Source organism: Aspergillus pseudodeflectus, assembly GCF_044049435.1.
Source record: "Aspergillus pseudodeflectus strain CBS 756.74 chromosome Unknown BJX68scaffold_3, whole genome shotgun sequence".
Classification (NCBI taxonomy): Eukaryota; Fungi; Ascomycota; class Eurotiomycetes; order Eurotiales; family Aspergillaceae; genus Aspergillus; species Aspergillus pseudodeflectus.
Genome location: NW_027263779.1, coordinates 1,092,308 through 1,114,297, shown reverse-complemented (window position 1 = coordinate 1,114,297; position 21,990 = coordinate 1,092,308). Strand labels below are relative to the sequence as shown.

General features: G+C 52.7%; 13 protein-coding genes across 13 annotated transcripts; 6 read left to right on the top strand and 7 right to left on the bottom strand.

Moving 5' to 3' along the window:
- Positions 1–995: 995 nt before the first annotated feature.
- Positions 996–2,482, top strand: BJX68DRAFT_276852 (CaiB/BaiF CoA transferase family protein; the record flags this gene model as incomplete). The annotated part of the gene is made up of 2 exons (XM_071048204.1): positions 996–1,343; positions 1,401–2,482. The coding sequence occupies exons 1-2, from the start codon at positions 1,283–1,285 to the stop codon at positions 2,480–2,482; spliced, it is 1,143 nt and encodes a 380-aa protein (XP_070904536.1). The 5' UTR covers positions 996–1,282.
- Positions 2,483–2,649: 167 nt separating this feature from the next.
- Positions 2,650–3,787, bottom strand: BJX68DRAFT_226561 (putative allergen). The gene has a single exon (XM_071038527.1). It carries the CDS (start codon positions 3,608–3,610, stop codon positions 2,849–2,851), a length of 762 nt encoding a protein of 253 aa, XP_070904535.1. The 5' UTR covers positions 3,611–3,787; the 3' UTR covers positions 2,650–2,848.
- A 1,310-nt stretch (positions 3,788–5,097) lies between these two features.
- BJX68DRAFT_226559 (L-lactate dehydrogenase (cytochrome)) lies at positions 5,098–6,997 on the bottom strand. The gene is made up of 3 exons (XM_071038526.1): positions 6,716–6,997; positions 6,349–6,662; positions 5,098–6,290 (listed from the first exon to the last, which is right to left on the bottom strand). The coding sequence occupies exons 1-3, from the start codon at positions 6,822–6,824 to the stop codon at positions 5,211–5,213; spliced, it is 1,503 nt and encodes a 500-aa protein (XP_070904534.1). The 5' UTR covers positions 6,825–6,997; the 3' UTR covers positions 5,098–5,210.
- Positions 6,998–7,121: 124 nt separating this feature from the next.
- On the bottom strand, positions 7,122–8,285 carry BJX68DRAFT_226557 (putative 2-deoxy-D-gluconate 3-dehydrogenase). Its single transcript, XM_071038525.1, has 2 exons — positions 7,948–8,285; positions 7,122–7,892 (listed from the first exon to the last, which is right to left on the bottom strand). The coding sequence occupies exons 1-2, from the start codon at positions 8,080–8,082 to the stop codon at positions 7,224–7,226; spliced, it is 804 nt and encodes a 267-aa protein (XP_070904533.1). The 5' UTR covers positions 8,083–8,285; the 3' UTR covers positions 7,122–7,223.
- A 1-nt stretch (position 8,286) lies between these two features.
- On the bottom strand, positions 8,287–9,943 carry BJX68DRAFT_226555 (homoserine O-acetyltransferase family protein). Its single transcript, XM_071038524.1, has one exon. The coding sequence runs from the start codon at positions 9,845–9,847 to the stop codon at positions 8,327–8,329; it is 1,521 nt and encodes a 506-aa protein (XP_070904532.1). The 5' UTR covers positions 9,848–9,943; the 3' UTR covers positions 8,287–8,326.
- A 916-nt stretch (positions 9,944–10,859) lies between these two features.
- On the top strand, positions 10,860–11,618 carry BJX68DRAFT_262021 (uncharacterized protein; the record flags this gene model as incomplete). The annotated part of the gene is made up of 1 exon (XM_071044339.1): positions 10,860–11,618. The coding sequence occupies one exon, from the start codon at positions 10,860–10,862 to the stop codon at positions 11,616–11,618; it is 759 nt and encodes a 252-aa protein (XP_070904531.1).
- An 814-nt stretch (positions 11,619–12,432) lies between these two features.
- On the top strand, positions 12,433–12,975 carry BJX68DRAFT_262020 (uncharacterized protein; the record flags this gene model as incomplete). The annotated part of the gene is made up of 1 exon (XM_071044338.1): positions 12,433–12,975. The coding sequence occupies one exon, from the start codon at positions 12,433–12,435 to the stop codon at positions 12,973–12,975; it is 543 nt and encodes a 180-aa protein (XP_070904530.1).
- A 709-nt stretch (positions 12,976–13,684) lies between these two features.
- BJX68DRAFT_117094 (thioredoxin family protein) lies at positions 13,685–14,425 on the bottom strand. The gene is made up of 3 exons (XM_071036038.1): positions 14,267–14,425; positions 14,131–14,212; positions 13,685–14,069 (listed from the first exon to the last, which is right to left on the bottom strand). Exons 1-3 carry the CDS (start codon positions 14,307–14,309, stop codon positions 13,775–13,777), a joined length of 420 nt encoding a protein of 139 aa, XP_070904529.1. The 5' UTR covers positions 14,310–14,425; the 3' UTR covers positions 13,685–13,774.
- Positions 14,403–14,792, bottom strand: BJX68DRAFT_262018 (cytidine deaminase family protein; the record flags this gene model as incomplete). Its single annotated transcript, XM_071044337.1, has 1 exon — positions 14,403–14,792. One exon carries the CDS (start codon positions 14,790–14,792, stop codon positions 14,403–14,405), a length of 390 nt encoding a protein of 129 aa, XP_070904528.1.
- Positions 14,793–15,228: 436 nt separating this feature from the next.
- Positions 15,229–16,122, top strand: BJX68DRAFT_262017 (alpha/beta hydrolase; the record flags this gene model as incomplete). The annotated part of the gene is made up of 2 exons (XM_071044336.1): positions 15,229–15,720; positions 15,775–16,122. 2 exons carry the CDS (start codon positions 15,229–15,231, stop codon positions 16,120–16,122), a joined length of 840 nt encoding a protein of 279 aa, XP_070904527.1.
- On the bottom strand, positions 15,773–17,618 carry BJX68DRAFT_276850 (TauD/TfdA dioxygenase family protein). Its single transcript, XM_071048203.1, has 3 exons — positions 17,257–17,618; positions 16,877–17,206; positions 15,773–16,822 (listed from the first exon to the last, which is right to left on the bottom strand). The coding sequence occupies exons 1-3, from the start codon at positions 17,465–17,467 to the stop codon at positions 16,290–16,292; spliced, it is 1,074 nt and encodes a 357-aa protein (XP_070904526.1). The 5' UTR covers positions 17,468–17,618; the 3' UTR covers positions 15,773–16,289.
- Positions 17,619–18,112: 494 nt separating this feature from the next.
- BJX68DRAFT_276847 (putative MFS transporter) lies at positions 18,113–20,067 on the top strand (the record flags this gene model as incomplete). Its single annotated transcript, XM_071048202.1, has 6 exons — positions 18,113–18,539; positions 18,588–18,805; positions 18,853–19,026; positions 19,079–19,185; positions 19,235–19,671; positions 19,739–20,067. The coding sequence occupies 6 exons, from the start codon at positions 18,113–18,115 to the stop codon at positions 20,065–20,067; spliced, it is 1,692 nt and encodes a 563-aa protein (XP_070904525.1).
- A 947-nt stretch (positions 20,068–21,014) lies between these two features.
- BJX68DRAFT_226549 (uncharacterized protein) lies at positions 21,015–21,980 on the top strand. The gene has a single exon (XM_071038523.1). It carries the CDS (start codon positions 21,067–21,069, stop codon positions 21,628–21,630), a length of 564 nt encoding a protein of 187 aa, XP_070904524.1. The 5' UTR covers positions 21,015–21,066; the 3' UTR covers positions 21,631–21,980.
- Positions 21,981–21,990: the final 10 nt, after the last annotated feature.

Genomic DNA, 21,990 nt, shown 5'->3' with positions numbered 1-21,990 from the left:
ATGTAGAGTTGAACTGGAGAGAGAAGGCACAGCCTACTTGGCTGCCTGTTTTGTCGGCTTGGTATTTGCACTTCGCATGATCATAAGCTATCAAGACTTCTATACTCCCACTGGTCACTATATTCTTCGACGTAAGGGCTAGCATGTCGGTGCCTCTTTTGAAGCTGATATTGTCCCAGAGGTCCTACCTACAAGGTATATAAAGAGCCATGTAGCCGCCCCGATTCTCAAATTGTATCGTCAAAAGATCCTTAGAAACTCCGAAGAACAAACCCGCTAGGCCGGTAAAAACGCACTCATAGTAGCCTGCTTCAATCTCAACCTGTCTATCCAGCATCGAGATGCTTAAATCCCTTATGGCTTTATTTTGTACAAGGTGTGTGTTCAAGTTCATCCGTGAATATATTAGAATATAGACATGTTATACTATGGGATCAGATTTTATCTTTCTCTTTGAGAGCCTGGTTAGACTGTGATTGAAATTCTGGACCGAATTTTGAAAATTATACAAATGCTGTCACGCACAAATACTTCGGGGACAGCTTTAGGGCAATCACGCTGTAGATTAACCTGGACATCATAGCAATTCATAGGGCTTTATGTTCAATGTTTGCTTCTCCTAGCACACCACCTAGAGGAAACCTGGCACACTTATGAGCGCTCTGAGGCAATCCATAAGGAAAGGCCAATGCGTCTCCTCCATACATACCCTTGCGAGAAGAGCCTTACCCTCATAGTAGTCACCGGTTCACCACTTATAACTACTACATACTATTTTGTCTTTATTGTATGAGCTCAATTATTTGACATGTACTATTCATTTGCCACTGTAGAAGTATCAGTGATACGCACTCCCTTTGGCATCTAGTTCTAAAAAAAAAAAAAACATGCTCCCATCGTACCTCGAAGTAGGTGACGAGTTGATGCCTCAGGTGTCTACGCCCCCTCTCCTTTTAGTGGTCCCCAGCTGCCCGGCTTTTTTCCTCGTCAACAATCTGCTCAATCAGCAACAACATCCTCTTGATGAATACACAAAGTCTACAACTGCATCAAAGGCTCCCAGATTCGAATGCCACGTGATAGCCCAGGCCAAAGCCACCACCTGGCAGACGGCCGACGGCCTGCATCCTGAAGCTCGGGTCCCCGCTCGTAGCCGGACCTCGGCTGCGGAGAACAACAACGCCCCATTTATACCCCAGTTCAGGGTCTATCCGCATGTTCTGAGGTTGTGAACAGGCTCTCGAGACATTGATTGATATCACAGAGCCCTCATCCACGCGCAATGCCCGCCCAACTGCCCTTAACGGGCGTCCGCGTCGTCGAGCTGGCCGGTCTAGCTCCCGGTTTGTCTCCCCGCACACGACAACAATCTGACCATCTCTAAGAACGAACATGAACAGGCCCCTTCGCCGGACTCCTCCTAGCAGACTACGGCGCCTCCGTCCTGCGCATCGACCGCCCCAAATCCTTCAGCGCTGACCAGCTCACCCGCGGCAAAACCTCCATCAACATCGACCTCCGCGACAAGGCCTCGCACGCCCTCCTCCTCGACCTCCTCGCCAACGCCGACATCCTCATCGACCCCTTCCGCCCCGGCGTCCTCGAGCGCCTCGGGCTCGACCCCGTCTCCGTCCTCCAGAAACACAACCCGCGCCTCATCGTCGCCCGCATGACGGGCTTCCGCCGCGACGGAAAGTACAAGGACATGGCCGGCCATGATATAAACTACATCGCAGTTTCGGGCGTCCTCTCCATGCTGGGCCGTGCAGGCGAACGACCACACGCGCCGGGGAACATCCTCGGCGACTTTGCGGGCGGCGGCGCGGTCTGTTTCCTGGGGATCCTGCTCGCGCTCTTCGCGCGGACAACCACGGGCCGCGGGCAAGTCGTCGAAGCCAACATGGTCGACGGCTCGGCGTTCCTCGCCTCCATGCCCCGACTAAACCTACAGACTCCGCTATGGAGCGGGCCGCGCGGGACGAACATGCTCGACGGCGGGAGTCCGTTCTACGATACCTACGAGACCAAGGATGCGGGCAAGTATTTCTCCGTCGGCGCGCTCGAGCCGCAGTTCTACGCTGCGCTGATCAAGGGGCTGGGCTTCGCAAAGGGCGAGCTCCCTGACCGCGACGACCGCGACAACTGGCCTGCCCTCCGCGAGGCGTTTACGAGGCGGTTCAAGGAGAAGACGAGGGCCGAGTGGGAGGCGGTCTTTGATGGGACGGATGCGTGTGCGACCCCTGTGCTTGAGCAGGGTGAGTTGCAGGAGAGTGGATTCGAGCAGAGGCCTATTGTGCATTTGTCGGAGACGCCGGCGAAGCCGATCAAGGCGGAGGATGGCGGGTGGACGGGGGGCATTCTTACGCCGGGGACTGGGGGGAAAGAGACGCTGCAGAGCTGGTTGGGATGGCGTGAGGGGGAGCATTATGGGGTTCGGGAGGATGGGGCGTTGGTCAAGGTTGATGGGAAGGCGAAGTTGTGATTGCGGGTCAAGAGAGTCGATAAATATAGCTTAGATATCTATTGAATGTTATGTTATCCTGTATGTATCCCTAGGGGTTATCACGCTATTTGGCCAACATTTTACGTATCGTTGTGTCCATGAATTGTGCGGATATTTGCCTACAGTTTTGGCAGAGATGGAAGACACTTGAAGGTACTGTAAGGATTTGTTTTGTTTTCTATATAAACTAACTTGAGACGAAATCATCTCGAAGGGTAGTATGCCCACCGAGGTACTTGCAACAACATGAAACCAAACAACATATCTTTCATATAGTCTATAAAATCATAACGCGTCAAGTTTTCAAGTTTTGATCAACAGAACTTTTCACTTTCCAATCAAGATTCAACCCTGATAATCAATCGTAACATCGAGAACAATCCTGCGATCCTCGGAAATATTCCCTCCAATGCCCCCAACATCCGTCTCCGCCTTGGTATACGCATTATCAACGACCGCAGCATCAGGCGTGATACTCGAGCAGACCCCACTGGTCTCCTCACAGATCTTCATGCCCTGGACGGTAAGCCCCGCATTCTGCGGCACAATCGCAGACACATCAAAGCCCGACCAGCCGTTATTGCCGGTACTCCCGACGTCGAACTCGCCCCAGGTCGACGCATACCCGCCGCTGCCGTCCAGCGGGATATTCGTGCCCTGGGCAGCAGCCCAGCCGCCGTTGGTGTCCTCGTCAAAGGCGACGTACTTGGTTTCGCCGGCGTTGAGGGTGAGTGTCAACGCGGAGTTCCCGAACCAGCCGTCCATGTTGCCCGAGGGGCCGTACTTGTTGAAGAAGGTGACGATCCACGGCTCGGTGTTTTGGCCGCTGATCTTGGCGACGTATTTGTAGGATTCGGCGTCGGATTCCGAGACCTCGATGATGTTGCTGCCCCAGGGGTTGCCGACGTTGCCTTTGTAGGTTATGCCGCTGCCGGAGCTGTCGGTCTTTTGGCCGAAGCCGGATGTGGAGAAGGTTCCTGAGGAGGAGGATGAGGTGGAGGGGGAGGAAGTAGTCGAGGTGGCCTGGCGTCTCTCGTGGCCTTCTACGCGAGCGAGGGTGGTAGAGGTCAAGGCTGCCAGCAGCAGGAGGGACTTGGTGAAGTACATTTTGTTTGTTTGAAGGAGTGTGGCGTTGCGTAGAGCAGTAGGTATGGTAGTGTAATGAAGAAGTGACTGAAGAGTCTGAAGAGTTACTCTAGGTAACTGGTAGTGAAGTCAAGTTTGAAAAAGGAATGTCAGGTCGTTGGATAACAACCAAGTAGAAAAGAGTGTCAAGGAGAGATGGGTTGCACGAAAGAAGAAGAGATCGAGATCAGACCGAGGGGTACCCCCGGTATAAGTAGCTGGGGGTTGCCATCGTCGCTCCATGCTGCTGTCATGGCATCCATAATCCACAAGGGCCTCGACCACGGCGACGATCGAGACCGTCCTTGGGTTACAATGCAGATTCTGGGCAAGGCGTGCGTAAGTGCCGTGGCCTGGCTCGACAGGGAACTGATGGGGAAAGTCCATCGTGAAAGGAGACAACAGACAAACAACAGCCGTGGTGGAACATCCAAAAGCAGTGCCATTGGCTGGGCGAATCTGAAGCGCAGATCCACCAGAATCTTTCCAATGACTGTGATTCGCAGCAGTGGATGCTGTACCTGAATCTAGACCCCTGGCTCATTCGATTTGCGCCTCTTCAATGCAATGCTGGCGTCAGCCGGCAGCGCCATGTGGGACAGACAGCCGAGTTTGGGCCTGATGGGGGATATCCATCGTTGGACAGCTGGTTGATGGATGTCGCCGTGTTGTGCGGTGCGCTGGATCAGTTCAGAATTCTATGTATTGCCACATCATCGAGTAGCAGGGACTCGACAGAGCACTGAGAGATCCACTACAGAATGTGCGGTCTCACAACCGAGCCAAGTGCTCAAAGTGTGGACTGAGAACTCCCATCTTTCGGTCCAATTTTGAGGCATCTCTCCCACCAAGCGAGCGACGGATTTGCGTGTCCACACGTTCGAGAAACCAGTCCAGTGGGTCTTGCTGCGTTGGCAAAGTTTCCGTCCTACTTCAAATGCGATAATGTCAGCATGAAAGAGACAGGGCAGTGCTCTTCGACGTCTGATAAAGACACCGCCTATTATTGGAAGTGTCGAGCACTTGGTATTCCTGGCATCTCGCACGTCAGCGTCAATCAAGCCATCGCACAAAGCAAGCACCGTAAAGAAAAGATGAAACGACGCCCTCTCGGCGGGTCTGTAAGAGGACAAAAATTGATGTGTGAACCGTGGTTCGGTATGTTTAGGATCAAAGGCCAGTACCACTTTTCAGCCAATGGCAATGCTTTCCACCATAATTTTCAATAATTGTCAATCAAAATCCACGGTACATTTGATTAAATAATAAGACGGCCGTTGAAAGACTCAGGGCGCCGACTTGCTTCTCCAACTGTCCAGCGAGTCAGTGAGCCGAACGAGGCAAGTGACCGGTACAAGCGACTTACCTTGAACCTCTCGAAGTGCAGCTATGGTGGCCGTGAAAAATCTGCAAAATGTCCGTTTTACTTCCAAGATACGCGTGGCGATGTGACAAATTGCTCCAAACGGTCGAAAACGAAATACAAACATATATGCGTTTAATCTAGCTGGGGTATTATGTACAAAATCTAGCCGTAAAATTGTGATCGGCGACGGTGCATCGAGGTAACACCTTCGTCGAACTATAGCTTAGCCTTCTCGCTAAAGCGAGGAGCTGCGAGAGGGTCGTAGGCGCCCAGACTCAGGGTATCTGCCGGGACCGGGGCGCTGTGGCCGCCTACGAGGCCGCGCACGTCAACCAGGCTTGGGCTCAGGTCCTCCACCTTGGTGGCGCCAATTAGTCGCATGTTCATCTCAAGTTCGTCCTTCAGAAGCTGCATGGCCCGGTCCACACCAGCTTGGCCGTACGCGGACATGGCGTACAAGAAGGGCCGGCCGATACCCACACCCTTGGCACCCAGGCACAGCGCCTTCAGAATATCGGTGGCGCGACGGACACCGCCATCGATGAAGATTTCGAGCTTGTTCTCCCAGCCGCGCTCACGCAGGATGGGCATGACCTGCGCCAGGACTTCAATGCCTGATGGCGCAGTGTCGAGCTGACGACCACCGTGGTTGGAGAGAACAACACCCTGCACGCCGGCTTCGGCGGCGCGGAGGACGTCCTCGACGCACTGAACTCCTTTGAGGACAATGGGCATCTTGGTGACAGACTGGAACCAGGGAATGTCCTTCCATGAGAGCGAAGGGTCGATGAACGAGGAGATGGCTCGCGCAGCACCCTGGGAGCGATCGACCGAGTCGCCTCCCTGCGACTGCACGCTGGAGCCAACGTCAGAGAACTTTGATCGCATGTCCTTTTCACGGCGGCCGAGCTGAGGAGCGTCGACGGTAATGAAGAGACCCTTGCAGCCGCGCGCCTCGGCGTGCTCAATAATACGCTTGGTGATTGCGCGGTCCTTGTTGACATACAGCTGCAGCCATTGCACCTGGTCACCCTTGCGCGCATCGACAATCTCATCGAACGAGCACGAGGCCAGGGTGGGGATCATCTGAATGACATCATGGTCGTGTGCGGCGCGTGTCAGCACAACTTCACCTTCGTGATGTCCCAACTTTCCAAGAGCTGTCGCAGTCACGTAAAAGGGAATCGAGCACTTGGAACCGAGCATTGTCGTAGAGAAATCGACTTTCTCAACGTCGACCAAAACCCGCGGTCGGAACCAGATCTTGTGGAAGGCAGAGTGGTTTTCACGCATAGTCTGTTGGTGAAAAGATTATTAGCAATCAGCAACAATTCTCTGCGGCAGAAGCACGTACAATCTCATCATCGGCACCACTGGAATAATAAGCCCAGGCGGTCTTCTTCATTACGCTTCGCGCGACCGTCTCAAAGTCCAGCAGGTTGTAGCACGCAGCCAGAGGAGGCATGCGATCAATTCGTTCCTGTCGGGCGCTTTCTTCGGGATCGTGTGCCTTTTCCTCTTGCTCGACGGTTGCCATGTCGACTTCGCCTAGGTGTTTTGACGAATCGAGGTACTTGTCGAGTGTGTCTGGAGGGTGGATGGGGTCGAATTCCTCGGTCGCATCTTTGCCGGCGTACTTGAGAATGATCTTCTGTCCACCAGGGTGTTCTAAACCGTCAGTATTCGATGCATTGATGCGATGGAGCCCGACGACAAAATACCTGGCAGGAATTCAGTCACATCATAGGCCTTTCCATGAACGATGACCCAGCAAGAGTCCTTGGAGTTGTGCGAGGCGACATCCGCGCCGGTTAATTTGCCGTTTGCCATTTTCGAGAGATGTCTGATGGGAGATGAGGAGAAGCAGAGAGGAAGCGAGCGAAAACGATTAAAAACGACTGGCTGGCAAGTTATAAGAGCTGCGTTCAGGGACCTCGGGATAAAGCACAGCGAATCGGAGGCGCAGCGAAGGGCCTTAGTCAAAGTTGTCCGGGGAAAACTGAAGGCAATTTACGCAACAGGCGGTATCAGCGGGGAAGTCATGAATTATCCGGCCACCCGACTGTTTCGGTCGTGTCGTCTCGGCCGATTAACACACCGAATTGCCATCCACAACATTCCACACATCACAAGATACGACACCTTGAACTGAATATTTTGAGATTCTGGAGAATATCCGATTGTTTCTATAGTGCTAACAATATTCATAGTACAACGTATCACCAGGCATCACCGCCCCATCCAGCCCCCATCAACAGTAACCAACTCCCCACTCACATACGAGCTGGCCTCGCTCGCCAGAAACACCACGGGGCCCTTGAAATCCTCGGGTTTCCCCCACCTCCCCGCCGGAATTCGCGCCATGATCCCCGCATTGCGATTGCTATCGTTGATCAAAGCCACATTCATATCCGTGTCAATATACCCCGGCGCAATCGCATTGACATTGATTCCCTTAGACACCCACTCATTACTCAATGCCTTGGTCAACTGCGCGATCCCGCCCTTGCTCGCCGCATAGGCGGGCACCGTAATTCCACCCTGGTACGACAGCAGCGACGCAACATTGATGATGCTCCCCTTCTTTTGCCCGGGCGTGAAACGGTCGGCGTCGAGGGAGAGGAGGTAGGCGCCGAATTCGCGGCAGAGAGTAAAGACCGAGGTGAGGTTGACGTTGATGACTTCGTCCCAGTCCTCGTCAGGGAATTTCTCCGAGGGGTGTCGGCGTTGGATGCCTGCGCAGTTGAGGAGGATTGTCGGGTGGTGGCCTTGGGAGGTGAGTGTGGGGATGATGGCTTTAACGCTGGCGCGGTCGGAGAGTTCGGCGACGTGGATGGTCGCTTTACGGTTTAGGTTTGCTGTGATGTAGTCTGCGGTTGTGGTGTTTGAGTTGTCGCGCTGAAAGTTCGATGTCAGCATCTTATTCCTTTGATTGGAGGCGTAGCGAGCGTACCTGGACGAGAATGATGTCGGCCCCCGCTTCAGCGAGTGCAATCGCCATTGCGGCGCCAATGCCGCGGGTCCCGCCCGTGACGAGGGCAGTCTTGCCGGCGAGAGAGAAGAGTGAGGGAACGGACGAGTCTGGCATTGTTTCTGTTGGAATTTTGTGAGTTGCTTGGATGGAGGGGTTGAGGAGGGGCACAAGTTATATATAACAGTCCAGGAGAGGATGTTTCAATTGCCGCCAAAGACCGACCTCCCCGCATCGGCTATTGGTTCGATCGGCGACTGTCCGACTGTCTGGCCATGACGAAGCATACAGGTTGCTGAATCACCGTCAGGCTCGGTACGTGTGGAGATGGGTTAAATTGAATTCGCTCTATATATACATGCTAATTAAGGAATTTTTGCACCGCGCCACCAATGTTCTTCAGATCAAGCAAGAACGTGTCGTGCCCAAAGAGAGACAAGTCCTCTCCGAGCTCTATATGTTCGACCTTTGTGTTTCCTGCCTGCACTAAAGTCTGTGCAATCTCGCGTTGCTGCCATGCAGGGAAGAGAATGTCACTCGCAACACCGATGACCAATACTTGGTGGTCTTTCAGAGGTGCAAGACCAGCAACCAGGTCTTTCGGAGGCGATTCGAGTTCTATCTTCTCTGTATCTGTCTCCGAATGTGGTGTTGCAGGGGTTTCTGCCGACGGCTGCTCTTGGTAGGGCTGGTCCGGAAGGGTGAGGCTGCACGAGGTATTGTTGGCTTCCTGCCCACCGCCGCCGCTGGTTATCTTGGCCTGGTACTTTGCCCGTTGTTCCTTCATAGCCAGTTGGTGGGAGAGGCCGAGGTCGAACAGGTCCATTGCCTTAGAGATGTATAAAAGACTGTTTGGGTCGTACTCTAGGCAGAACTTCTCGCCAGCGTGGTCAAGGTATGTCTCGATCAAAAAGTCAGGGCACAGAGCAGGCTGCTTGCTCGGGTCCGCACGCTTCCGTCCAAACCGCTTCTCCCATTCAGGGCCACTGCGATATGTCACGGTCGCAATCTCTCGAGCGAGCTTCATGCCGGAGTGAGGCGGGATGGAGTCGTAGTAGTATCCCCGGGCCCAGTTGGGGTCCATCATGAGAACCTGTCGTTGGGTATGCCGCATGGCAATGCTATAAGGGTGGCTGCGAGCACATCCACTGATTGAAACAATCTTGCCAACTCGCTCCGGGAAGAGAACTCCGGCTGCCAGGCTTTGCATGCCACCCATACTCGAGCCGACAGCAGCTGACAGTATCGAGATCTTGAGATGATCCAACAGGCGGAACTGAGCGCGCACCATGTCTTCGATTGTCAAGATCGGGAAACGAGTGGCGAAGTGTTTCCCATCGAGGTCAATAGACGATGGACCCGTGCTCCCATAGCATCCTCCGATAACATTTGTGCAGATCACAAAGTATTTATCCGTATCCAAAGGCTTTCCAGGCCCAATGAATTTCTCCCACCACCCTGGCTTCGGGTTGGCCTTTGTACTATGTGCATGACTCGACGCTGACAGTCCTGTTTGCAGTAGAATCGCGTTAGTCCGGTCCGCGTTCAATTCACCCCATGTTTCGTATGCGACGTCGAATTGTGGAAGAACGCCGCCCCAGTCGAGGAGCAGTGGCTCGTCGCTGTGGAATCGTTCATGGTGGCCGGTAGTATAAGAGGGTTCGGGGCCAGATTGAAGCGATCTGGCAGAAAGACGGGCGGATTTAGCGTCTTGTGCATCGAGGCAAGGGAAGGAGAGGGCGGGATTTGAGGAGTTCGGAGACGACGGTGTCGAGGAAAGCGATCTCGAAATGGGCGGGAATCGGAGAATTCGGTACTGTTGTCTACCCGCGGCCCTCAGTGACCGGGGAAGAGATCGAGCTGCCCCTTGCAGCAGGCTCATGTTGAAGGACAGGCGAGAGAACAGAGAGCGTCAAAGTTGACAATCAACAGTCCTCCAGGCTGGCGACCCCGTATTTCAGAGCTCCGCGGACGAACTTGATTTCCAATCGCCCGGTGAAAGAGTCGTCTTTCACGACCGCGAATCGGCCGGGTGCGGACCAATAATGCTCCGTGGAAATGGCGTCATTTACAACTGTGGCTTCGACGTGGCTGGTGCTGTTTTTACTCCGCATCCCACACAAAGATTTGAGGTTGTTTGGTACGAAGTATTGGCTTCACAACGACTTTGAGCCTTTGAAGTCTTTAACTTACAATTATCAATAGGCAGCTGACTGATCTATATTGACGACCGTGCCCTGGCCGTCCCAATTGTCTGTACCGGCTCTACAGTCTACCATGCTTCCTTTCCCGAGTCTCCGACTGGATGCGTGGCTATGCCGTGCCATATTGACGAAGATTACCTTTTGTCGGGAAAGTGGCTCGGGGTGACGGCTCCAGACGCGGGCAGTCAATGGAGCGAGACTTTGGACTGCTGAAGAGCCTTGAAGACGAGTGAAGAGGCTTCGGAGCAAACAATACGATCCGAGATTGAGCCCGCCCTTCCGCTTCTAGCCGGGAACATGAAGTATACAATGAACTTCAAAGAGGACAATATCCATGGTATAGGGCTACAAAGAATGTGCAGCAAACCTGCTTGCAACTGGTCTCGCGTTAGTAAGGCATCCTTACAGTACAAAGTGAACAAGGACGACTACATCAAACGCAACAATGATGCGCCCAAGAATCAATGCCATCCTGAAACTGGGGAAAAGGGCCATTATACTTGCAAAGATCTCTTTGATTCTCATTGAAATGGCCTCTTCTTTGTTACAATGTCCTATATAGAGGTGTTTAGATCCCTGTCTGACTGGAACATCAACAACAGCTTCACCAAACATTGACTATTGTCGACTACTGATCAATTTTCATTCTTCTCAACCAGTGCTGCTGAAAACAATCAAAACACCGTCAACATGTCTTCAGACCAGCTTGTACCATACACACTCACCGAACCTTCTCCGGACCCGTCTTTTGCGCCCCCTCAGCGGACCCAACCAACCCCTGACAAATGCTCTAGTCTGTCTAGTCTGTGCGATGAGTGCAGACTCCAGTATGGAGGGGTTTCACGCGACGTAAAGTCAGGTTACCTGGTCTGTCCAAAAGGCAGTTACCCTGTCATCCTTACATTCGAGTTCTTGGGCACACCATACAAAGCTCGCGAGGTGGTCGAGTACTTCCACGGGCGAGTGGCCAAGATGTTCAACTGTGAAGATATGCCTGTGTATGGTGCCGTCGAGAGATTACCAAACGGCACTGATGGGCCAGGATCATGGCTTGACTTGACAACCCCAGGCGCTAAATTCGCCAAAGCTTTCAAGCCCAATAAGGGCTACTTCACATTGCCTTCATTCGAGGATGCTATCGATGCGGGGTTGCAAGCAGAGTATTCCAAGGTTCATAGCAAGGTACGTCAGGTCTCTATCCTAGCTGATATCCCCTTTACGATTAGTCCTGGCGGAGAAATCGAATCGATGATGGTGAGCCAGATTCTCCCCAAATGGGTTGACAAGAAAGCAATGCAGCATCCTAATGCTGGTCATCCCTCTTTGCACCGCTTGAAGTGGTGGGCAGAGACTCATCCTCATGCTGAACCCAAAGAGCCTACGAGACGGACTCTCAACCCGGACCCGTGGCAAAGGCCCAACGTTCAGGTGAGGAAGAAGAAACACTAGCTTCTCTGTAAGATCAGCTTCATTCATCATTAATCTTTGTTGCTTTCGAGTTTTTAGTTTCTATATAATGAAACAGAATAGTAATTTACGGGATTGAACTTACCTGCTTCGTACCACATGTATATTTCCAGTAACTTAATTCCTATAAAGCGCGCGCTTGCACCAACTGACTATTAATCCGTGTCTGGTCTGTCTGCTAGTCACCTTGGTTGTATAAGGCACCGACTTTTAGTTGACCTGCAAGAGCGGCGAGACGGGACCACTTGAACCTGATTTATACCAGAGTCTTGAATGGCTCTATACCTACGGTAAGCGGGCAATCCGAAATCAGAGACATACACTAAGTACATGGGCCCTATCCTTGTTTTTCCTTGAAACACATTGTTCCCCGAGAAGCTTTATATCATAAAAGTCTCTGTCCATGTCTCCGCTATACGCAATACAAAGGGCAGACTCATGGTTTCCATGGTCAGGGTCTTCTACTCAGCCTCATCATTAGAAGCCCGTTGCGTCTGTAACATGAACGAGTCAATACGGCTTTATCTCAATGAAAAGCTCTTATATCAAGAGATGAACCCCATTGTCACCTCGATAAGCCTACAAAGAGTACACAGGATAAGTCAAAACAATAAACCACCAACATCCCTTTATACAATGAAACAACTTCGAGGACAAAGGACATTCTATCTATATAAACCTCAGTACGTCCCTCGAAACATATCCCTTCTCGCTTCATACACGACCACCTCTGGATCCCACACCTGCCTCGACAGCTCGCCCTCACCGTCTAATCTAACACAAAAGAGCACCCAATATGTACGGCCAACTCACCACCTCCTGTGGCCTGCACAGCCAATCCCTGCCGCAAATCACCAACTGCAGTAACTATTACATCTGCAGCCACCCAGGAAGCGGCACGCAAACCCCGATCCCACTCGACTTGACAAACCACATCCCCATGTGGTTATCAGCCGAGAACCAGGCGCAGCAGAATACTCATACTAACCCTACATCATCAAAGCCAGTGGGCCTCGCCTCCATCCGATCCACCCCCGACCGCGACGTCCTGCGCGCCTGGATTGCCAAATTCGACCAGGCGCTTCAGCAAATGGGCACGTCGGTCCAGGAGCTGAACGTTCAGTTGAACGGCGGCGACGGCGCGGGAACGGAGATCGATACGGATATGGATTTGGCCGATGCCCTCCCTGAGATGATGGAGTGGCTTGACATCAATGCTATTGATGTTGATATTGAGATACCGGATGCGGCGCCTGAGTGGGATCTTGATGGGGATGCGGCGATGACTGACTCGGGGTCGGATTCGGATGTTGAGGAGATGGAGATGGATTTGGATTAGAGGGAGTTTCGAGGGAGAGAGGTTGGGATTTGGATCAATCAGTAAGTACGGCTTTTTCATTTTCGATTGCTTATTGGACAGCAGGTGTGAAGTCTATCAGAATATCAAAGAATATCAAATGGTTTTATGGTCTTATTTTTCGTTTTGTTGGGCTCCGTAGCTGTCCGTACTCCGTACCAGAGAAGTACTCGTAGAGTAGACGACGGTGGCTCTTACTAGGTATATTTTCGCGTTTATATAAATAGGCAACGGATAATAAAGCCCTTCGATTCACCTCAAGGAGAAAAGCTACCATCGATAGACTGCAAAACAATGCCGATCTATGGTTAGGTACATGTAAGCGTTGGTGGAGTTCGGGAATATATATTGTGGGTGGTCAAATGGGAGATCCCTCATGAATACACGAGGTATGCCACGCTGTCCTACGTTGATTTTGAGGACGAGTGACAGCCAATCTGCCTGTCTTCTGCTCGTTCAGACGCGAAAGAGTTGGGGGACCGATTGCATGGGGTATGTGGGATAAGGATGAAACAGTCCTGGGCACCTTGGAGCCAAGACCACGCCTGTGGTGCGAATCTAACGCTGAGCAACATGTTACTGTAGCCGAGGTGCAGACTCATTGACGGTGAGCCTTCCGTGGATTGGTGGCTAGGAACATGCTGATTCTACAGTTGAGAACAACGTGTAATCAGTAAACGCGCAATATAAGTCGTCTGCTATGCTCGGATTTGCGTATCGCTGGAATGCGCTGGATGCCTGTTTGCTAATTTGAGATCCGTCTTTGAACCTTGGTATCCCCTCAAGCCGCGATATTCTTGATCCCCTCCTCCAATTCCTTCATGTTCCCGCCAACAACCCGCTTGTCCAGCTGCTTGCCGTCCTTGTAGAGCACAAAAGTGGGCATAGCCCTGATCTCGTGTTCTTGCGCTATCGAGCGAGCCTTGTCCACATCAACCTGGATGAATCGCACGTTGGGGTAGGTTTCGCTGAGCTTTCCGACGACAGGAGCGACGGCCTTGCAGGGACCGCACCAGGTAGCGAAGAAGTCGACGACGACGGGGCCGGAGGAGACGAGGGCTTTGAAGATGACGGGGCTGGATGAGGAATATGTGAGTAGTTTGATCAGTTGTGTATGTCAATCTGGACGAAACTCACTTGTCAACCTGGGTAACCTTTCCGTGGGACATTGTAGCGGCGGGGTCGGAGGAGTTGCGGCCTCGGATGAAGTAGCGGAACGCTGTGATTAAGTGCTGTTAGAGACGGCGCAAATAGGAAAAGTAAGGGAAGGTACCGAGATAGATTCCCAGGACGATGAGCAGGCGAGAAATCTCCATTGTATTGCGCGAGGATGAGGTGCGAAGGCGAAGTTTGGAGGAGAATCGAAGATGACGGAAGAGCGATCACGTGCGCAGGTCACGGGACCTGTCTCACTGCACTGTCGAGTACCACGAAGGAAGCAGCTCTGTGATGGGCACCACCCTTTCAGAACCTCTTTGTCCGATTATGACCTGAATCTCCGGCTGGAGATCAATCAGAACCTGTCGGCACCGACCGCAGGGACTCAAAATGCCACGACCCTCGTTCCCGACCGCGACGATGTGGGTCAACTTTGTGGCTCCTGCTGCTGCTGCGATTCCGAGCACCACGAGTTCGGCACAGGGACCGCCAGTGAAGTGGTATACGTTGACGCCAGAGAAGACTCGGCCGTCGGCGGACAGGGCGGTGCTGGCCACGCTGTAGTCCTCAGAGAGGGGGATACTGTTGATTGTGGTAGTAGCGGTTTCGACGAGCGTGACTTCTTGTGCGGTGAGGGGCATCTTGTGGAGGATGAACCTGAATATATAGCAGAGGGTATCGCGACCTCTATACGTGCAGAGAATCGGAAGTTGAACCCCGCTCAAAGCTTGTGGATCGTCGATGCCACATCTCCTAGTCGTCGCGCCATAGTCGGACCAATCCGCGGATATATGCGTCTACCCGCGGAGACCTGAGCTCAAGATATCACTCCCATCGGAGTCCAAATCAGGCTTAGGTTAATCTGGAGCTTGAGGCTGCGCTGAGATGACGAGATGTCTCCTTGCGAGGTGGGGGCCCGATCACCAATGCACCATATTTATTGGTCAGCTCGCGTTGTTTCAGCTCCAGCACCATGCCAAGGCTGAAGTAAACAAAGAAGATGACAGCAAGAGCTATATAAACACATTCGAACACGCCCAAATGCTCCATATACTCACGACGCCCATCAACACAAGTATGGCCCTTCACCAGAATCTCGCCGTCGTCATCTCCCACGGTTCCTACCACTCGCCCGCGCCCTATGGCCCCTTCATCGAAGCCCTAAAAGCTGTTGGCATCGACGCATATTGCCCACACCGACCAACCTGCGACCTCAGCAAACTCAACGTGGGCGATATCAACAATCCCGACTTTGACCGCGAACCTCCTCCAGGTGGCTATCCGAGCGACACCGAGGACGCTGACCAGGTGATCGAAGTCGTTGACAAACTAGTTAACGAGGCTGGCAAGCTCATCTTGTTGGTTGCACACTCCTCTGGGGGGTGGGTCGCGACACAGGCTGCCGTACCGGAGTTGCAGGCGAAAACTCGTCGGGCAGAGGGAAAATCCGGCGGCATAGTTGGGATCTTCTACATTGGCGCGTTCCTTGTCCCTGTAGGCGAGTCGGTTAGCAGCTTTTTCCAGCCAAAGGATGGATCGCTGGTTACGCCGTCGTTTATGCGATTTCATGTATGTATAGCTCGTTGCTGAATATCTATACGATCAAGTGCTAACTGGTACAAGAAACACGGCTTCGCCGGCCTCGGAACACCAGTCGACGCACCCCGACACTTCTTTGATGATATACCCCAAGAACAGGCCGTATCCTGGGCTGCGGCGCTGACTGCATCACCGATCATGACGGTCAAGCTTACGAATGATGCGTATTCTGCTCTACCATGTGCGTACCTAGTTTTGGAGAAGGACAAGAGTCTGCCAAAGGAGTATCAGGAGTACATGATATCGCTACAGATCCAGGCTGGTAATGAGTTTACGGTCTATCGTGCACCGTGCGGGCATTCGCCTCATCTTGGTTGGACTGCTGGTCTGGTGGAGAAGGTCGAGGAGTTTGTTGATTCGATACTGCCGTAATGAGGCTGATGGAGGGCTGTATCTACTCCAGGCCCAGTTATTGACAAACACTGAAGACTCGAAAATGCTTGTTGGGTATTTCTAGTCAAATTCTGATTGCTCAAACTGTCCACTGAGTTCAAAGGCAAACGGACTGAATCTTCATAATTCGTTACGAGCTGACCAGACTAAGCCTCCTCCAACTCCAACGCCTCCCTCCGACTCTTACTCTTGGGATCAAAGTACGGCCTCTCCCCCAACCCAACGGCCCGATGTCCCGTCCGCGGCCCCAGATGCGCATAATCAAACGTCGCCGCATGATACACGCTGCGATTATCCCAGATCGCCACATCGTTCGGGTTCTGCCACCGATACCGCACCTGTAGATCATGGTTCTCCGTAATGAGTTTCACAAACCACTTGAGCAGGTGTCTGCTCTCGTCCTCGGAGAGGTCGTTGACCTTTTGCACGTGGTGTCCGACGGCGAAAATGCTCTTCCACCCGGTTACGGGGTTTGTGCGGACGACGGGGTGGATTGCTTCGAGGACTTCGCCGACGTTTTCGGGCGCGCCACGGGGGCCCGGGTGGATGGAGAAGTTGTTTTGGTCGGCGACTTGGTTGAAGCGGGGTTGGGCGTATGTGGCGGTTAGAGTGTCGAGGAAGGCTTGGTAGGGCTTTGAGAGCTTGTCGTATGCTTCGTAGCCGGAGGCCCAGAGAGTGTCTGGTTTTCATGGTTACTGCACGTATCATACTTTAAGACAAAGGGAAAGCTTACCTCCACCGACTTTAGGCAACTCGGTCAGTCGCAGAAGAGCATAGTCGCTGGGAACTGGCTCAAAGGTGATATCGCTGTGCCACTCATGGCGCCCGCTGCGGCCGAAGGTGCTCTTGCCCTGGTAGAGCTTCTGGCGCTGTGCGGAGCTAATGACGCTGATTTCGTCGTCAGAGGTGCTGTGCTCACGCGCGGAGTTGCTGATCGGATGGATGTGTAGGCCAGATGTGCTGGGCTTGCCGGTGAGCTTGCCCAGACGGTCGACGAGTTCCTTCTGAAGCTCGTCAGTGAGGCCGTCTTGCTTGCGGAAGAAGACAACGCCGCGTTGCGAGACTATAATTGTTAGCGTCCTTGGCCAGAAGGGAAGATAGAGAGGGGCGCACTAGTGATGGCCAGATCGCGAATGAGCTCGTCAGAGTTTGGCGCGCGAAGCCATTCTGCAAGACTGGCTGCTGGGAATTCCCGGCCGATGACGGGGGTCACGTCGAAGGAGTCGAATCCTTCGAGAGCGCCGCTGAGTTGGAGAGGTTCACGGTGGTTCTTCTCAGATACCTGAGGAACAACGACCGGAGTATCAGAGATGGAGGGCGCCATTGCGATGGTTCATCTGTGGATTGAAGAACAATAGTAAAGGAGAAACCTGATGCATGTAGGGCTCGTATTCAGCATCAATTCAACACTGTTATATAGATGGCCTGTGGAAGATCATCATCCCCCGCACGCATTATGCAATATTCCGCAATCCATGGTGCGAAACACTCAGTCGCTGATAGGACAATATAACGCAGCATCACCAAATTTCATGGTGTAATTTCTGCGCTGGAAGCCCTCATTGGCACCTCAACGGCCGAAGCAACGGTGTATCGCGGTCCCGGAACCCCCCGGTCTAGATTTTCGGCGATAGGAACACTGCATCCAGCCGTCGGCAGAAATGAAACATGCATAACTGTGAAATGCCAGCTTATCGCCGAAAAGCGCGGGGGAGGAATGTATTCGACGAAGGATGGCTGGATTGCGTGCCGGCGCGATGGCATCATCCGTGCATCCATCCCCTCATCGCTATACCTCTGAACAGTAGATAAGGTGTCCTCCCAAGTCAGGTCAACTTGGCTTATCTACTGAGCCATTCTTGGCCGAATGATGCAATAAGGCTGATACCGCTTGGTATATAATTGCCGAATCGCAACCAGGATGCATCTTCCAGAGCAGTGAGTGTTCCAGAAAGCCCCGGTCAACAAGATGTCGACTGTTTACCAGCCTTGGAAGTCTCGCGCTACGGTCTCGGAGCTTGATGGAGTCTCCGAGTCGGCCACGACGATTGTTGCCCATACTTCTGACCTGGGCGAGCCCGTCAAGTCAAACCGCAAGTTTTTCTTCCAACGCGGTGCCAAACTCGACCCGGAGTCAATTGCGACGCAGCCATCCGTGTACGACAACCCGGAAACAGCCAAGGAGTACCAGCCGCGCGATGACTGGGAGAATATTCATCGGTTTGACCCTACAGCCCGGTGGACGTGGGGAGAGGAGAACAAGTTGATTCGCAAGATCGATCTGCGGATCATGGTCTTCGCCTGTATCATGTTTATGGCTTTGGAGCTCGACAGAGCAAATCTTAGCCAGGCGCTGACAGATAACCTCCTTGATGAATTGGGCTTGACCACGAATGGTATGTGTACTATAGATATTCCAAGACTGTCAGGCTGATGTCCCGTAGATTACAACCTTGGAAACACCGTCTTCAAACTCTCTTTCCTCTGCGCCGAGTTGCCCTCTCAACTGGTCAGCAAGTGGATGGGCCCCGATCGATGGATTCCTGCGCAGATTACCCTGTGGTCTGGCGTTGCCATGGCTCAGTACGCGCTCAGTGGGCGCAGCTCGTTCCTCGCCTGTCGTGCCTTGTTGGGAATCCTGCAAGGAGGTTTCATCCCAGATGTAAGCTTTTCCTTTTCTGACTGACAATTGCCGGACTAACCTTGTAGATCATTCTGTACCTTTCGTACTTCTATAAGCATGCCGAGATGACTATCCGACTGGGATACTTCTGGACGGCGATGAGTATGGCCGACATTCTCGCTAGTTTCCTCGCATTTGGATTCCTTCATCTTCGTGGCGTGGAGGGCCAGTCAGGGTGGCGGTGGTTGTTCCTCTTGGAGGTATGTGGTTTATATACTCGCAGTTCAGTTGGGTTGACTAACTCATGATTAGGGCCTTATCACATTGCTGATCGGTCTATCTGCCTTTGTCCTCATGCCACCTGGGCCATGTCAGACTGCTAACTGGGCTCGCGGCAAGAAGGGCTGGTTCACAGAGAGGTAATTGGTCACCCTCCGATGCCCGTCACATAGTGCTCACGAAAACCAGGGAAGAGATAATCATGGTCAACCGTGTTATTCGAGACGATCCGAGTAAAGGTACAATGCACAACCGTGAACCAATAACTCCGAAGCTTCTTTGGAAGAGTCTCTGCGACTACGATCTGTGGCCGATCTACATCATCGGCCTCACCTTCCAGACTCCGATGACCACCCCGCAGCAGTATCTCACACTTACCCTAAGGGGAATGGGCTTTGGCACCTTCACAACAAACCTGCTCATCATCCCCAAGGAAATACTGCACATCACCACGATGCTTTTCCTGGCGTATACAGCCGAGACTGTTAATGAATTGACGTTCGTCTCCATGGTGGGGCAGATCTGGGCCTTGCCCTTCCTGGTGTATCTCTATGTCGTCGACATAAATACCGTGAATAAATGGGTCGTCTGGGTTGTCATGACGCTGTTCTTGGGTTATCCAAATGGTAACGTTCCTCTGGACTTTGCAAGGCGGTGTTGCTAACAGTCTGGCTTCAGCTCACCCAATTCAAGTCGGTTGGAACTCGCGCAATTCGAACACTGTCCGTTCTCGTACCGTATCTGCCGCGGTGTACAACATGTGTGTGCAATCGTCAGGCATCATTGCTTCCAACATTTACCGTGCGGACGATAGCCCCCGATACCGTCGTGGAAACCGCGTGCTGGTGGCCTTGGTGACGACGAACATCGCAATTTACACCCTCACAAAACTCTATTACATTTGGACAAACAAAAGACGGGAGAAGAAGTGGAATGCCAAGTCTGAGACGCAGCAAATCGAGTATCTGGCTACAACCACAGACGAGGGGAACAAGCGGCTGGACTTCCGACTTGCTCACTAAATGGATGAATATGCTTTGGCTTGATGGTAGCGGTTATGTCCGTGTGAGGTTCCAGACTAGCTGGTTTAGATTTCAAGACGAAAATTTCTAGAGAATCGAATCTCACCTCTGACGGGTTGGAGGCTGAAAAACAAGTGAAGGTCAAGGTTGCAATAGTGCGGCTTGGAAGCTCGTATTCGAAGTCAAGTCAGCCACATGCACACATCTGTCGGCATCTTGATTCGCGGAAATGGGTCGAGAGAGGACAAGTTCGTATCAAGCCATGTGATTCGAGTTTGCGGGTACTCGCTATATAAAGACAACACGAACATCCGCCCCTGATAATCTCACCCGCCGCCCTTTGAGTGAGAAAAATGAGTTCCAGTAAGTTCAGCACTTGCCATCGCAATATGATGTGGATCTGAACGCGCTTGACTAACGATGTAGTCATCAACCGCTGTGTGTACAGCCAGATTCAGGGCCAGTCTCTGAAGGACGGAAGACGACGCAGTTTGCCTGTGCAGCGTAACTACCCCGCAATATAACGTGAGAACCGCCTGGTGACATAGGTATTAGTGATTATCTTGGCAGCGACAACTGCTTTTGATATAGGCATCACAGCAGGAGCTGCTGTTGCTGCAGCGGCAGTCGGTGCCCATGTAACTGGGCAGCCGTTGACCAGCCAGATCTTGCGTTCCGCGGTGATTGGCGGTGTTGCAAAAGCGGGTTCAATGGCCGTTCATGGGTTGGTGTCATTTGGATTATACGGCAATGTGGCTGCTGTCCTGGCGCTACCGCTACTTATGCTCATGTCCTTCGGGACAAATGTACTTGCGGCTGCGGTGGTATCGCTTCGAGTACTTGACGAAGGTGAGTAGCTCGGAGCGTGCTGTGGATATTTACTTATTTGGCGAAGCTCCGAGCGAGCTACTGATCGCTGCTGTCGTGGCGTCTATGCCGCTATGCCTGTCATTTGCGTGGTATTATGGCGGTGAGTTTGTGCGACAAGTGGGATATTCAATGCTCATAGACAACAGCCTTCAATGTGCCAATCACCTTTTTCAACATCGCATTCGATGCGCTAGGTGGGTTCACGTTTGCGCGAATCGCCGATTACCTAGGTATGCCGCCTACCGTTGCCTATTCCCACAGCTGCTGACATTGGAACCAAAAGGAAGCCCAATTTGCTCTGGATCGACTGCAGCAGCTGCGGGAGCGGCGTTTGGCGCGGTCTCCACGGTAGGCTCGACCCTGTTTGGCTGCTGCATCATCGGCCACCCTCGCCGGCAGGCCATCTACAATGATGGCTCTGCGTGGAATGTCTCAACGTCAGGCCATTTGGAAGCCGGCTGGTGTGGCAATCGTGTAAACGTATACAAGTCGACTCACGAGGTTCTAACAGGGCCTGGGGTCAGCGGAAGCTACAACAGCCAGACAACGGGTTGGGTACAGAATAGCGCGCACGGATTCGGGTGGCAGTGGGATACTGGCCATACTCGGGCGCATGCAGGGTGGTTTACCATGACGACAAACGACCATACGTCCACGACAGGATGGGGTAACAGCACTGAGATTAGATTTTAGCGTTGATAAGTGTAGCTTCGGCTTTAATCCACAGTTGATGAGGGATGATTTTTGCCAAACACTGAGCAAACAAAGGTCACAGGACCCTCTCGAGGTGCTAGTCGAAATGTAGCCTAGCGGAATCGATAAAGCTCCGAAGGAAAGGGCGGCCAATGGAGAGCTGGGGTTAGCGAGTCTTGGCTCCAGGCACCGAGCAGGCCCCAGGCCCACTCCAGCCGACTGTTTGGATCCTGCACTCTGGACTTGTTCCCGTGTTGCTCGTTTGGCGCCTTGTGCCTGACGCTTGCCCCTGGACATTCTGGTGCTATATTAACTTCATCTGTTCGCTCTTCTTCGGAGCTCAATTTTTACAAGCAATTG